This window comes from Vigna angularis, chromosome 1 (genome assembly GCF_016808095.1).
Source record: "Vigna angularis cultivar LongXiaoDou No.4 chromosome 1, ASM1680809v1, whole genome shotgun sequence".
Taxonomy (NCBI): Eukaryota; Viridiplantae; Streptophyta; class Magnoliopsida; order Fabales; family Fabaceae; genus Vigna; species Vigna angularis.
Genome location: NC_068970.1, coordinates 48,890,651 through 48,906,500, shown reverse-complemented (window position 1 = coordinate 48,906,500; position 15,850 = coordinate 48,890,651). Strand labels below are relative to the sequence as shown.

Genomic DNA, 15,850 nt, shown 5'->3' with positions numbered 1-15,850 from the left:
GCCGACCATCAGGCCCACCAGGACGACGACTTGATCAAATTATCAGCGGTAATAACTCATTGAACCCTTAATGCAGATTAAGGTGTGCTTAATCTGTCATTAGGCCAACAAAAGATAAAGCCCCATTACAAGTATTATATAAAGGTCTCAGATATGTCTTTAGAATATCATGCACATAATATGCACCTTTAGCCAACTAAATGGTCACCTACTGACTTAAGAATCAGAGTGTCTTCCGCAGATACCTTCTTAGAGATTCTACATGAGCGGAACAAAGTGTAGTCAAGCTTCCCAAAAGCTCAATTAGTCTCCTGCACGGATGGTCTATTACAATACTTGATCGACCTCTTGCATGTCCCATCCCGATCTACTATAATATTCCTCAACAATCTCCAACCTCAAAATTGACCTAAGAACCCTATACTCCAAAACATTAAGTAATTGAAATATGTCATCATATTCATCCTTTTACTTGCTTCACACCCATTTGAAAAGTATTTATAAACTACTTTATACTTGTTAGTATATATGAATATTCATATATAATTTTCTAATTTTATATTTTTTAAAATTTTAAATAAGATTATTTACTAAAAATATAAACTCAAATAATTTTCATCTTAAAGTATAATCCAAATAAATTTGCATAAAAAAAATATTAATACAAAAAAAAGTTAGTTTTTCTAAGTTACACTACCAAGTATAAGTTTAAATAAAATAATCTCTTTAAAAATAGTTGTAATGCTATAGGAATAAATAAACAACATAAATATATAAAGTTATATTTTAAATAAGTTTTCAGTTTTTAATGTTTTCCTTATCTTCTTATTGAGGATGTGAGTATCGAATGAATATATGTTTACAAAATACTTTTGGATATCCAAGTTAGTAACAACACAAAATAATAATATATGAAGATTATTAAATAAATATTTTCTTCAATAAATGTTTGTATTGATAAATCTTTGGAACATTTGTAAATGACGTTAAGAGAACTGCTCACTTGATCATAATTCAAGTGTATCAAAATTGAGTGAATAAAATAAAAAATAGCATTATCTAAATCACCTAATTCTAGAGAATGAAATATCTCTACTAATATGATTATCACGTACTTATATTCCTCAGGTTAATTAGCATATATTCAAAATGATTATATTATTAATAGTAGACATCCATTTAAAATATCCATAATTTATATTATTAATAGATTTTACATTCAAATGATTTTAAATACTTTTATTAACCTAATCTTTTAAAACCTAAAATTAAGATTTTAAAATGTATATATAGAATAAGTAGACTTGGATTTTATTTTACAATGCTTATAAAAGCAATGTTTTAAACAAAATCACATTTCTTTCCTATAATTAGCAAAACTACTATAAAACAAATTATGCTTTTAAATGAAACATAAATTAAATATGTGCCTATAATTTAAACTTTTACCTCAGTAATTGTGTGTATATAAAAGTAAAAAGTTTGGTGAAATTTGTACATTTGACAAGAACCAATATTTAAAGATTCTTTTTTCACCAATGAAGCAAACATATTTTAAGAAACGAAAAATCAGTTAATACGCTAATTGTGGTTGTTAAACGTAAATTCGAAAATTTCTTTTTATCCACTCTGAGACAGCCGTAATCGGTTAAATATAATTTTGAGAATTAATTTCTAAATTTAAAATGTTCAATTTTTACCAATCATTCAAATTTTATTTGTGAAAAATAAAAGGGGTTTTAGACGGCATGTTTGACTAAATTGACCTTGAATAAGGGGTCATATGATCCCGTGTTTGTTTCGTTCTTTCTTCATTCTACAACAACCCATTCCTTCCCCCACGCGCCATTCTCCGGCCACCGTTGGTGACGGAGCGCCGTTCATAGTATAATATTCTCTGAAAGGTGGGTGCTTGTGAGGTTTCGGCGACCATCCATGGATAAAGTCTTCAACAGGCTCCGCAATTTGGACGCTTACCCAAAAGTCAATGAAGATTTTTACAGCCGCACGCTCGCCGGCGGCGTCGTCACCGTCGTTTCCGCGGCTGTCATGCTCTTCCTCTTCTTTTCCGAGCTAAGTATGGCCTGCATCTCCTGTTTTTGTATTTCTTTTCCTTTAAATTTTTGTTGATTATTGGAATTTTGACTTGTTTTTGTTGGCTGGTTGGGAAAGGTGGGAAATTTTAAAGTGGGGATTTGATTTTCGGGTCTTGAGAAAGTTGTGTTAATTTGTGTGTCCTGGGCTCAGCAATTTTGTTGCATTGAGCTGAATTTGTAATGTATTTTCATTGAGTGGTTGGGGAACTTAGGAATTAGGAAAAGGAAGATTTCTTTCTAGGTGGAACGATGTTTTGTTTTTCATCTTCTTTCTCTTTCGACCATTTTCCATGTTTATAATAAATTGATGGTTGATAGTTGAGATTTCCAAGGCAATAAGGACCTAGATCCATTGATTCAATAATGTAATTGATGACATATAACTGATTCATGTCACAGAAAATATTCTGATAATATAATCCTGATATGTATGACACGAGTAATGTTCTAAATTATTGGCATAAATCAGTGATGGTCTAATGCTAGTATCACACTTTTAAGATTTATCCAGTTAAGTTTATTTTCTGCAATTATTATATGATTGTTATTTAACTATTGCTAGTTTTATTTAGGGATAAAAGACCCAGTCGTAGAAAAAAAATGAGTGATATTAAATGAGCTAGCTTGGCTTTTCTCTGAATGATTGCTTTTTTGCCTGCATCTGTGACTGTTATCTTTCCTATTAAATTTCTATAAAATTATCTGTTACCTTTGGTTGCAGATTTATATCTCTATACAGTTACAGAGAGTACGCTTTTGGTGGATACTTCAAGAGGAGATACCTTGCACATCAATGTAATTATTGTTGTTATATATTTGCAGTGTACCTTTTTTGAGTTTTGTTCAGATCTTCATATTTCAAGCCCAATCTATGAATCATTTATTTGTTTAGTGATTTTCTTTCAATAGAACTTGTATAGGTGCCATTATCTGGTTTGATTGGCCTTGTACCTTCATATATCTTCTAAGTCTTCAAGCATCAGTCTTCTTAATATTGACTTTACCTTTTAAAACTAAAAATTTAACTCATTTTTCCCTTTTAAATGCAGTTTGATGTCACTTTTCCTGCTGTTCGATGTTCAATACTCAGTTTAGATGCAATGGATATTAGTGGGGAGCAGCACCTTGACATAGTACGTTCTGCTTACATTAGCATCTTATCAATTAATTTTCAGTTCCTCTAATTCTAATTGCATATTTATACTTCTTTTTCTATCATTCCCCGAGTCTCATGTTCATAGCATTGTTAGTTATTAAATATTATTCACACTACTATTTCTATTTGCAGCGACATAATATAGTGAAGAAAAGAATTGATGCTAATGGTAATGTGGTAGAAGAGAGGAAGGATGGAATTGGTGCACCAAAGGTTAGCTGAAATACCCTGGCTCTTTTTTACTTCACAAATGTTGTTTGCTTTGTGTTTGTCATAGAATTTAATCTATTTGACTCTTAACTTGCCTTTAGAGTATTTGTGATTTACTTTTAAGGGTTGCAACATACATCTTGTGTGTTTTCAAGCTTGAACTCAATATCTATGCTCAAATGAGTGCAGCTTCTAACTAAAGACTTTTTCAAATATACCAATTGTTAGTTCACTATAACAGTAGTGATTATTGGTGTGATTGCAAGGTACCTACACAGCTCAGAGACAAGTTATTTTCCACAACTACATGTCTAGCTATACTATATGGTGGTAAATGCTGTTAAAAGGACAGCATGACAAAAAATGTGGGAATAGCAGAAATGAGAATGTTAAGATGGATGTGTGGTCATAGAAGAAAGGACATAATAGGAAATGACTATATACAAGGAAAGATTGGTGTAACACCCATTGAGGGACCAAAATGGACATTGGAGGAAATCATTAAGGGATCTTTGGCTAAATAATGTTGTTGAAGCTTTAGTTTAACTGAATTGAGTAAGGCATGATCTCATCTAGTGGGTTAAGACTCTGTTGTTGTTGTTGTTTTATATTAGTGAATATTGGGTTTTAAAAGAAAAGTGTTGTTGAAATCAGAATGTTGAGGTAAATGAGTGGATATACTAGAAAGGCGGAAATTGGGAGAAAAGTTTGAGTAGAAAGCACCTATTGAGAAGATGACTAAACTTAGCTGAAGGTGGTTTGGAAATATGGGAAAAGTTCATCAAATGGAAGATAGTCCAGCTAAAAGTTATAGAGGATGATTGATGTTAACTTTAGGAGAAACCATGATAAAAGATTGTACTTTAAATGATTTTATTGAAAATTTAGTTTTTGGTAGATCTAGAGGCTCAGTTCATTGATTGTGCTGTGAGATAAGGCCACCTTATTTATAATTCTGTTGTCTTCTAATACAAATTAATAGGAATTATTGTTAATAGAAATGCTAGCCTGAAACATTTTCATACGTTTGTAGTATTAGAGAACCATGTTAGCTATGACTTAATATTGCACTGAGCTTCTTGGAAATGAAAGGCCTTGCACTTGTGTTTCTTACATTTATAGGGATGACTAGTAGAATAGAGGTTCTGACCTGTTAAATTCTTCATGTTAGCTATCAACGACATTTAATGTGAAAGTACTTTAAAATGAATACAAGCTTCGTTACTCAAGGCAGGAAGGGAATATGGATGATAACATGATTGTTGCATATTAATGAATGAAGCTCTTAACAGACTTTTATGTGGGATCCTGAGTGTCTGCTGGATAAAGTACCTTTAGAAAGGATGGTTGTAACGTGACTGATAATTCATTTTTCAAAAAGGACTCTTATTAATTGGGTTGGATTGGGTTTGACATTGTCTTTCTGTGTCTCTATGATAATTTTTCTTGTAGATTGCTTTTCCAGTATTATGTTTGTTCTCCCAAGTCAATAATGTCCATTTTACTGCTTAGTGTTTATAGGAAGTAGAAGGTTCTCTGGTTTGAGTTGTTTGTAATTTGTTTTGATCTGGGTATTATACACAGTAATGAGTTGTATATATTTGTATTTGATCGCCTGTTGTGTTTGCCTTGATGAGATTTTATTTTTGGATCTTGGTTTGTACTTCTTGAATTCATTACCAATGATGGCTGGCATAAATTAAAGTCAACTGTTGTAAATGTCTATGTACCCCTTGTTTCTGCTAAGTTTTTGTGTCATTTTGAAGACAAAGATCACTATTCATGTCTAAAGAATTTTCATTTTTGTTTCCTGTATATCTCTTCTATTGCAGATTGAGAGACCCTTACAAAAACATGGTGGCAGACTTGGACATGATGAGAAGTATTGTGGTTCATGTTTTGGTGCGGAAGAGGTACCTTTGACCATTTACTATACTTAAATTAGCTCATGTTTCTTATAGTTTTTGTAACTATCACAACATGTTTTGGTTTCAATGTGGTGACTGTCAAAGCTTTGATGTTCAATACATTTTTTTTTAATTGTGTTAAGGTTTTAAGGATTTTATGAAAAAAGAAGGGAGAAATTAGGTATCAAGGGTTGTGGTGACATAATTGGGTGAGATATTTGACTATAAATTTTTTTGGATCTAAACTAGGTAATCAAGGGTGAAGAGTGTCCTCAAGGTTCTTGGGAGTTTTTGATGCTTATCATAGGAGGTGCCAAAAGGCTCATGCCTCATCGAAAGAAATACATTAAAAGACCATAAGTGTTTTTACCCTCAGTTTTTGTATGGGTTGATAGCTTGTAAAATTTCTAACTATTACCTGTGTGATAACTTTTGTGCCTTGGTCTACTTTTTGTATAAAGTACTGTCAACCTTAGGTTATAGTTTTCAAACCCTGGTCTAATATATAAGGGAAAAATACAGTTTATGACTTTATATGATTAGATAATATAGTGGGAAAAGGCTTAACTATGTTTTTGGTATCTGAAGGGTGAATTCAGTTTTGGTCTTCAAAATTTTAAAACAAATAATTTTTGTCCCTCAAATTTAGTGCTAAGGGTTCAAATTTTAAAACAAATAATTTGTCCCTCAAAACAACTAAACCTGTTTTATACATTATTTTAATTAATGCTTTAATTTGTGTGGTTTAATATGCTTTCTAAACTTATATTTTACTGTGTATTTGACACTTTTGTCAGCGCAACTTGTACTCTTCAATTGTTTAATGATTTCTTTTATGTCTATGGTTTCTCTCTTGTTCATTCTCATGCAGTCAGATGAACACTGTTGTAATTCTTGTGAAGAAGTTCGTGAAGCATATAGGAAAAAGGGGTGGGCTCTGACAAATATGGATTTGATTGATCAGGTTGGCTTGATACTCTCTTTCTATTACACAATAAGCACTTGCATTTTCTGTGGATTCAAATGCCACACTTGAGAGGTTTTACTTGTTTTATGTATGTTGTTGCTTGAAGCACATTTATTATAATTTATGAAAACTTCCGGATGCAATGAGGAGGCTAACAACAGGAATGAGAAGGCTTCGCTGTACCTTATTCTATAGATCCTCGATCCATTATATAGCATGTATTGGAGTTCTTGGCTGATGAAATCTGACATTTGTGTTAATTGTACTGGATTTGTGTACTTTGTCCTCTTGCTTGAATTTGTAGGAGGTATACTGCATTCTGATGCTTTGGTTTTGTTTTAGTGTCAAAGAGAAGGTTACGTGCAAAGGGTAAAGGATGAAGAAGGTGAAGGATGCAATATTCAAGGATCTCTTGAAGTTAATAAAGTGGCAGGAAATTTTCATTTTGCAACCGGGAAAAGCTTTCTTCAGTCTGCTATATTTCTTGCTGATCTTCTTGCTTTACAGGATAATCATTATAATGTAAGACTGAACATGTTTTAGTTGTCCTTTGCCTGAATTATTTATCATATTTTGAAAACTTTGATATAGTTTTGATGATTTTCCTTTCCTTGTAATCTCGTGTTTGATTTTCAAAAATATGATGCAGATAAGCCATCGGATCAACAAATTAAGTTTTGGTCACCATTTCCCTGGATTGGTAAATCCTCTTGATGGGTAATTTTCTTCTCCAGCTGACGCCTTTATTTTCTGGTTTCAAGGATGGACATGGGCATGAGTTTTACATACTGAGATTTGTAAAATTTGAATCTAATGCTATAGAATGAGATTCTAAAGTAAAATTACTTTTCCCCTCTATCATTAAAACTTAATCAAGTTTCCATTTAAAAGACTATAACTTGTAAAAGCACAATAATTTGTTTTCAGTCATTGTGAAGCATGTTTCCTCACGTTGCAATTTGCAAGGCACTAAAATGACATGTATGTGTTTTCTCATTCTCCCAAATGGCCGTTTGAAATCTTCAAAAATAATAAACAACCAGATTGTAATAGATTTGATGACTAAGCCATAACTTCATGTATAAGGTAGGCCAAATGTCATTTGTTTGTTACTTTATTCAACCCTATTGTTGAGAACATGGAAGCATGCAAATGTTGAGATGAACCTTTCACTCGGCTATTGAACAAATGTGTTTTTCCCATCCTCTCAACATATAGAGCTGAAACCAGGGTACCAGACTTTTGATTGTAAAACATCCATTGGCTTAGAAGTTATAACTGCACTACAATACAACTATTATGCTTTGTCTTGAAATTGTAACCTCTGACTTTTGTATTGGTTTCAATAGAGTAGGTTTGTATTGAAAATGGAAAACACAATGGAAGGGGAGAGAACTCTTAATTGTGATGTACATAAAATTTGATGTAACTATTGGCCACTTACATGCAATACATTTTAAGGACCAACTCTACCTAAAATTTAAGCTGTTAGGTGAAGGTTTAAGATTGGTTTTACATCTATAATACACATACAGACAGACTTCAATTTTCATATTTTGTTACAATGAAGCCTTGCAATGACCTGCTTTTGCAGAAACAGCAAATTGTTAATTTATTTTTCACCTTTTCTTTTCTCTCTGAGCATTTAAGTTGACCATGATTGCAAAATTTTGTGATGTATTATACTCATCAAATGATAGCCTTCTAAAAAAACCGTGCCTAAATTTTTCTTTTAATCATTTGAAGTCTCCTAATTTTGTTCTCCTTCTAATCCTTTGCAGGGTAAAGTGGGTGCAAGGACCAACTCATGGCATGTACCAGTATTTTATAAAGGTTAATTATGGAACTGTAATTATGTTATCATCCGAATCTCTCTTACACTTCTTATGAGATGATATTGCATTTTTTTTTCTCTCTTTTATCTTTTAGCATCCTGCACTTACAAACTTTAGTATATTCCAGTATTTGTCTTGCCAAAGGTACTAGAGAACCAGCAAAAACATTTTGAATATTTGCTTCAAATTGTTGCATCATTTGTGCTTTCTTCTAACTTCTTGAATATTATGCATGAAATTATGCTCTGCTTGATACTTGTTTGGGCATCTATGTGTGTACACATTGCAGGTGGTCCCTACAATATACACAGACATTAGAGGTCGTGTTATCCATTCAAATCAGGTATTTTTAATATTATGAACATACTGTCATTTCACGATTCATTGGATTGTGCTTAAGTAGCATAATAAATGTTATTGCACAGTATTCCGTGACTGAGCATTTCAAGAGTTCAGAGCTGGGTGTTGCAGTTCCTGGAGTTTTCTTCTTTTACGACATATCTCCAATCAAGGTAAAATTGCCTAATTTTGCTAGCAAATTGCATATAATGTTGATGTCTTTTCTGCTTCCGTTGACTGGACTCGAAGTTTGTGTTTTTCTGCTTTAGTTTGACACAGCCAGGCATGCCTAAGTCTCTGTTTTCCCTGTAATTGTAAGATAACCTTTTAAACATTTCCTCATATAGTGAATGGGTGTATTGGGCCCTCTTTTGCACTTTTGCTGCATGTCTCTATTTAAAATCTTGTTACTATAGATTCAAAAGGACACAAGCCGATGATTTTATGAGTAGTCCCCCTTCCAGGTCCAGCATAGAGTTTATTTTCTTCCATAATTATTATAGTCAAAGGAGTTCGAAACTGTTAAGCCTTTTCCATCTGCATTGTAATCAAATTTAAAATAAACACTTAAACTTAAAAACTTTGGATTAATACTTGATCTCAAAACTTCACAAACCGAATGTAATTTTCTCAAAATCTTGTCACTATGTAAAACAACTTGAAAACACCCCTAGGGTGTAAGTGTAGGGAAATAAGAAGAAAATGCAAGATTTTGTATTTAGCTAGTTTTTATTATTTTTTATTTTTGATCAGCTTGTATTTAGCTAGTGATTGTTCTGATTTGTTTCTCTGGAGATGCGAAGTTGTTACATTGATAGGATGACCTGGAAGAAAATCTCAATGGAATATGTTGACAGGATGAAAACAATGTGCAGTGTCTTTGTGTAGACCAATTATCACTGCTTGAGTCCAATGGTTCTTTAAGACGCTGCGAAATAAAAGCACTTGCACAAGTCAAAACTTCATTTGTTCATTGTACGTAATTTGCAAACAGTATCAGTTTCTTGAACCTAAGATACTGATTTACGTGTTATTCTGGTTGAGTTATCAATGAGCGCAAGATATTCAGAGTCAGTTTGTTGCCCTAAACTGAATTCAGATATCTTGAGGATTGTATCCCTTTCCTACTTTAGTGATAATTTATTAGGGTGGCAAAGAGTTGTTAAAGGTGTCATTAGGTCAAGTTATGGTATTATTAATACAAGTTCTTGTCAGGTAATTCTAAGACTAAAAATAATCCTGATATTCTAGGCACTAGGTTTTTTTTAACAGCCACTGAAAATGAAGCCTTCTTCTACCTAAAACACATAATGAGTTACTTGGAAACAAGTATACAAGTCAAAGCTTACAGGGTGTGACTAAGTTATTGACTAAACACAGATGAAGATAATAGTGTGATATGCTGAGACATTCAAGCAAGTTTCAACCCTCAAAGTACGGAGACTTCTATTATATGACTACTGTTTTTGGTAACTATATGGCATTTCTAACAGTGGCAGCTTTTTGCCAATGATCTCAATGACTAATTTTATTGAGACTGCTGCTAACCACAAAATAGAACTAAAGTTGCTATATTGTTTTTGCAAGTTACAATTGCGCCGATATGATTGATATTGGTACTTTATTTAAAATTGTCCCTAAATTATGATACATCCTGCTGATTCAACATAAATATGTATCCATTATCTTTTATTTGCGTGGAAGAATCCAAGAACCCAACTTCATAGTTCTGTTGAAGCATATTGTAGTTCAAGTTAAAGAAAAAGTGTATTGGATCTTAAATTGATTTGTTTTATGTTGCAGGTCAACTTTAAAGAGGAACATATTCCATTCTTACATTTCCTAACTAATATTTGTGCAATTATTGGAGGTAATTTCTTGTTCTTTCTATCCTCTCATGGCAGAGAAAGATAACGGTGGTAAATTAATTTCTTATCAACTTTCATCATATGATTAAAAATTATGAACTTTTGTACTAATAATTTTCAAAGCTATATCTAAAGTGATTTTTGATTAGTTGACGGCATAAATATCTTTACACTAACACAATGCATCAAAGTTAAGCTCTAAATGAAAAATAGTGTAATCAATAGCCAGTATGAACTAGGTACTACTTTCACTTAATGATTTTGCTATTCATAATCTACTTGTCTTTACATCAGGGACGTCTATGTTTTCATGTCACGCAACTGATTAAAAATTCATTTCAACCTTTCTGCACAGGTGTATTTACCGTTGCAGGGATCATAGATTCATCAATATATTATGGTCAGAGAACAATCAAGAAGAAGATGGAGCTTGGAAAATATAGATGATTTGGTCACATTCTGCATGAAGAGTCTTCTTTTGCTGTGTACTTGGTTGGGTGGTGCATTGAGTATAGTTTATAACATGGTATATCATGTGCACATGATGCCAAGGGTTAAGCAGAGCCGTAGATTTAGTTGATGCATGAAGTGTATTTTTGGATCATGATTTTTCATTCGGGTGTAGCAATTTAATTTCAGTTGCTACTTTGGTGGCTTTTTAATAGTGAAGGATGAAGATGAGGAATGCAGAGTTTATTGGGAACTTCATGATATTTTTGCTGCATAGTGCATGAAATGGGTGATTATGCATAACATACGGTTCTTGTATTGCTATCACAGCTACATTGTAATCTTTGCCAATATTTTCATTGAACTGAAGAATTTGAATCTTTTGTCCCGTTTCCTATCTACTTATTTAATGTTCATGTTTCAAGAGCAGCAATGCTATTTTATGAGTGAGAAATGTTTCAGATGCTTCTTATAGCAGCAACTCTCTCATATCAAATTTGACTTAGTTATACTCATGCTCTATTTAGTTTAGATTGGGAATGCAAGTTTCTTCAATTTTCTTGGTTAATTTAAGTTTCTCCCTTCTTTAAAATTGGACAACTTCCATCTATCCATTTTTCATTATTTAAAACTTCCTTTTTAATTTAGATAATTGTAAATTAAATTAATTAAAAAAATTCAATCTTGTTCAAAGTTTATCCATTAAAAGGAAATATTTTTCTTGAATTGAAAAGATTAAAAAATATATTCTTTAAATCTCACGTTTATATTTTATACTGATTTTAAATTCACATCAATTTATTAATAAAATATCTTATTTTAATAACTTAAAAGTAGTATAGTCAAAACAAGTTGGAATTTGTGAATTAATTGGATCTCCATTGATTGTGATTGGATTGGATTGAAAAAATAAATTAAAATTTTTATAAGTTAATTTTAAATCCGACCAACTAAGAAATCAGCTCACTCAATTAAACTCTTGGTGAGTCAAGTTGGTTTACTAATCCACTTAGTGGATTACTTTGTGTTTCAATTTTATTAGTTAACACTTTTTTTTATTGTATTATAAATTTATCCATTTAATTATAGATGGATAAGTGACACAAAAAGTATTAACGTTAGATACATATTTGTTTTGCATATTTGTTTTGCCTTTTATACCTGATTTTGGATTGTATTTGAAGTTTAAGATGATTTTTTTATTGTATTGTATTTTTTTATTTTGAATTATCTCTACATATTAACATTATTTTGGACTGAAATTTATTTAGATTTAAATAATTTTTATTTATTTATTTTGGAATTAAAAAAAACTTATAATTAAGTGAGTTAGTGAGCCAATTCATTTAATCCATTAACTTGTGGTAAACAAGACTAGATTCAAATATTTTTTGATTTACTAATAAGTGAACTAGGTTGATTTGGCTCACTAAGTGAGCCAAATTTAAGTTGGCTTACTCAAAATTTTCATTGAATATCTAATGAAACTCTCTAAGTTATCTTAGATGAGAATTGGACGTAGCTCAATTGAGTGAACCAATATAAATTATCTTTGTGTTAAGCTTTAATTTATAAGCTATCATTCTATCCAAAAATTAATCCCTCATCATACACATCTTCAACACGAGCCACCTACGCTAAGAATGACTCCTTCCTAATCACTAGGAGGATAATCTAAAATTGAAACTATAAATGCATTCATCAGACCAACATTTATGAAGTCGTTTCAAGCAGCTCATGAAGATCATCCAAATCATGATCTATATATCAGCCTCGAAAACAATGTTGAGAAACATTATTCAACCCCCTCTTTAGTGTTTTTCGAACTTCAATTGGTATTAGAGCCTACCTCAGTGAGCTAGTTCCTAACAGAACTCGAGGTAACAGTCCAAGGGATTGAAAAAACACAAGCTGATGTTCGTCGAAGTAATACAACAAGAAGGAGACAAAGATAAGTTGAAGTAGCTATTCAGACTCATCAAGGAGCAAAAGGAACAAACATCTTGCCTCCAACATACGAAGGTTACTCAAGGTCATCAAGAAGCAGGCTTAACATCTCTGAAAAGTCAATACACATCCTTCGTCACAACTCAAAAGAGGGCACTCCAAATGAAGTCCAAATGATCCTCAAGGAACTCAAAGTCTTGGGAAATCTCTAACACAACAACAACCATTCTATTAGACTCCACCAAGCCATCCTAGATAATGAAGAGCACGGGTGTCACTCTCAAAATACACAGAAATTCTGATGACACTAGACAGTGAAATTCTTCACTAGGTATAATAGCTTGAACTTGATCGCTCAACGAATGAGCTCACTAGACATGAAGGAATCTTCTAGAAGATTATCGGTACAAAAATTTAAGACATAAGTTGTAAAACAAAGCAGATGAAGGAAAAACTCACATAAGAGACAATGCTCATAAGCACAAGAAATGACTTGGGTAAGTCAATCAAAGGTATAATGATGGAAGCAGCTCCAAGCTCCATGCTAAAGTAGTTCCTTGCTAAAGTAGCTCCACGACTCAAAGTGACGCAGCGAATTGGATTGATGAGTGAAAATAGAGGTGCACACCAGGTGTTCGATGGAAGGTTCAGTGTGTGTTTGGTGTGTGTTTGAAGCCTCACAAGCTCAGAAGGCCTTCTATGAGGGAAGGAAGCTAGAGGAGAAGGTGTTGAATCAATCACAATAAGGTGAACTCGAAGAATAGAGGTTTGGAGTAATCTCAACAACACTTCAATATCTCATTCAAGTTGAGATTTACATGGAGAAGAGTCTCTCTTTTATAGGTGAAGAGAGGACTTCATTTCTAACTTTGCTAAACTTCTAAGAATCCCAAATGAAGTGTGCTGGAGAAGTTAAGGAGCTTGGGATGCAAGGTTCATCCAAGCACACATTAAAAACGTGCAAAATGAAAAAGCGGTCAAAAATGGTTGAGTGCGAGCTTCTGGTGGTTGGGCGATTTTACAATCCGGAAGCTAAATCCCTTTATTATCCTAATCCGGAAGGTAATGGTCCAAATCCGGAAAGCACTTCAATTCTTCTCTTTTTTTATTCCCTTGCTTCCTTTGGCTCACCAAGCTTCCTTGGTTGATTCTCCATGGTCTTCAACCTTTATTTAAGGCCTACAAAACAATGTAAATGTTATTTAACAAAGCAAATCCATCTAAGATTTAGATAAGGAAAGAACTTTAGAAATCCTTATTCCACTTCCCTTTCTTTAGTTTTAATTTAAGTTGTTACTTCTTTGGATGGAAAGAAAGACCATAAATCTCATGACAAAAGTGTCTAATACTCTCAAGGGAGCAACGTCTAACACTCTCAAGGGAGCTAGACGAAAATGGAATGAAGAGGTTAAAAGAAGTATCTGTCACAAGATGAAAAACTAGACTCTCTCCACGACAGAATCAAATATATATCTAAAGGAATCAGAAGGAGAAAGTTATCTCAACAAAAATGGGAATAAGATCACAAGTTTTGGAGAAATAGGTATGAACGACATCCTCTCTTACCGTATAAATCTGCTTTAGAGTAAGAATTGCCTAGGGATAGATTATCTACGAGGAAATTTTAAAGAACTGGGAACCTCCCGCTATGAGTTTATTGATTCTAACACCAGCACGATTGTTGAAGACTCTAAAAAACGCTCCAGGGCGGAGGAAGAAGCATCTGAAGAAACCAAGAAGTTGAAGATTGAGAAATCTGAACCAGTTCTTCCTAAAGACTCCTCTCGCAAGCAATAATCGATCAAGTCAAACAACTGATCGCTGAAAATAATGAGCATCGGATGATAAGATTTGAAGGACTATTGCAAGAGCATAAAAAGGAACATGAGGACCGTCTTCAAAATCTTCTCAAGGAAATAGGACTAAACGACTAAAATTACATGTCATAGGAATTTCCTTTTTCTTTTGTCTGTTTTGTTTTACTTAAATTTTTAATATATTTAACTTCTTTAATTTACGTTATTGGTTGATAACTAATTGATGATGATATGATAATTGTTGACCAATCAATACTTAGATTAGGTCAAGATAATTTAAATCAGAAAATTAGGAAAAACACCTAAAATCCTCATAATAGGATAAACAATCTATGTATAAAATCCCTAACAACACAAGTCTAGGACAACCTAAAATTGTAGTCCATGATTTCCTCAAGATCAAATACAGAAATCATCAAACACCCTAACTAACAATAAAAACCATACTAAAGTACTAAATATAATAGAATAAAAGAACATTAAAACAAGTTATTCGAATAAGACGATGGATATCTAATAAACAAATTCATAATGAATCCTTAAAATTAGAAAACAGGGGGAGCATACACCTAGGATAAAACAGAGAATACAAAGACTATAATGAACTGCTACTACGTCTATCCTTAGAAGCCTCAAACTATTCACCCTTAGACCTGGAAAGGTATTGTATACAAGAAGCATTTCTCTGTACTTTTTTTATCTTTCTTAAATAAGAGGGAGAGAAATATGCTAAATCAAATAAGAAGAAAAGTTCAACTAAAATTGTATGGACAAGGCATAAATAAAATAAAGCATATCTAAGTAGGGGAGATAAGTAAGGCGAGAGAACCACAACTAGACTATCTTCTAAGTAAAGAGTAAAACTCTTCGTTTATATTTGTTAAATATAAAAATGCAGATATTGTTGAGACAAGAAAAGCTCGTCTACAATATCTTTGGTTTTGATGTTTAAACAAATAATATTAAATGAAGTAGTCTTAAATATAGTCTTAGATTGTAAAACAATAAAAACAAAGAAAAACAAACAAAGAAGTTCATTATAGTTAAAACACTAAAAGTTGCATAGAAACACTAAGTATAGAATAGAAGGTGTCTACATAACAAGTCTATTGGAAAAACTAGGACTCAAGAGATGACAACAAATAAAAAAAATAAAATAAAACAACATAAGGGCTAAAGAAATCTAATTCACAAATATAAAAAACAAAACAGTAGGAATCCAAAGAATGTTTTGACAATAAAAACTACAATGCAAATA

The 15,850-nt window shown here is 32.4% G+C and overlaps 1 protein-coding gene and 1 long non-coding RNA gene across 3 annotated transcripts; one reads left to right on the top strand and one right to left on the bottom strand.

Annotated features, from left to right (window-relative positions):
* The first annotated feature begins 1,759 nt into the window (after window positions 1–1,759).
* On the top strand, window positions 1,760–11,208 carry LOC108323644 (uncharacterized). Its single transcript, XM_017556130.2, has 13 exons — window positions 1,760–2,077; window positions 2,818–2,891; window positions 3,146–3,229; window positions 3,385–3,465; window positions 5,295–5,375; window positions 6,241–6,333; window positions 6,679–6,858; window positions 6,986–7,053; window positions 8,118–8,169; window positions 8,461–8,514; window positions 8,597–8,683; window positions 10,314–10,380; window positions 10,734–11,208. The coding sequence occupies exons 1-13, from the start codon at window positions 1,936–1,938 to the stop codon at window positions 10,823–10,825; spliced, it is 1,155 nt and encodes a 384-aa protein (XP_017411619.1). The 5' UTR covers window positions 1,760–1,935; the 3' UTR covers window positions 10,826–11,208.
* A 1,147-nt stretch (window positions 11,209–12,355) lies between these two features.
* Window positions 12,356–14,717, bottom strand: LOC128195883 (uncharacterized). 2 transcript variants are annotated; one of them, XR_008247667.1, is made up of 3 exons: window positions 14,342–14,717; window positions 13,235–13,954; window positions 12,356–13,026 (listed from the first exon to the last, which is right to left on the bottom strand). It is a non-coding gene; the product is annotated as an uncharacterized LOC128195883 (long non-coding RNA). The 2 variants fall into 2 exon arrangements; XR_008247666.1 differs by having other exon boundaries at window positions 12,356–13,954.
* Window positions 14,718–15,850: the final 1,133 nt, after the last annotated feature.

Excerpts from the sequence above, each read along its gene's own strand:
- LOC108323644 (XM_017556130.2), top strand. The coding sequence starts at position 1,936 with ATGGATAAAGTCTTCAACAGGCTCCGCAATTTGGACGCTTACCCAAAA. Across the intron at positions 3,230-3,384 it reads GGGAGCAGCACCTTGACATA|CGACATAATATAGTGAAGAA; the intron begins GTACGTTCTGCT and ends TTCTATTTGCAG. Across the intron at positions 5,376-6,240 it reads CATGTTTTGGTGCGGAAGAG|TCAGATGAACACTGTTGTAA; the intron begins GTACCTTTGACC and ends ATTCTCATGCAG.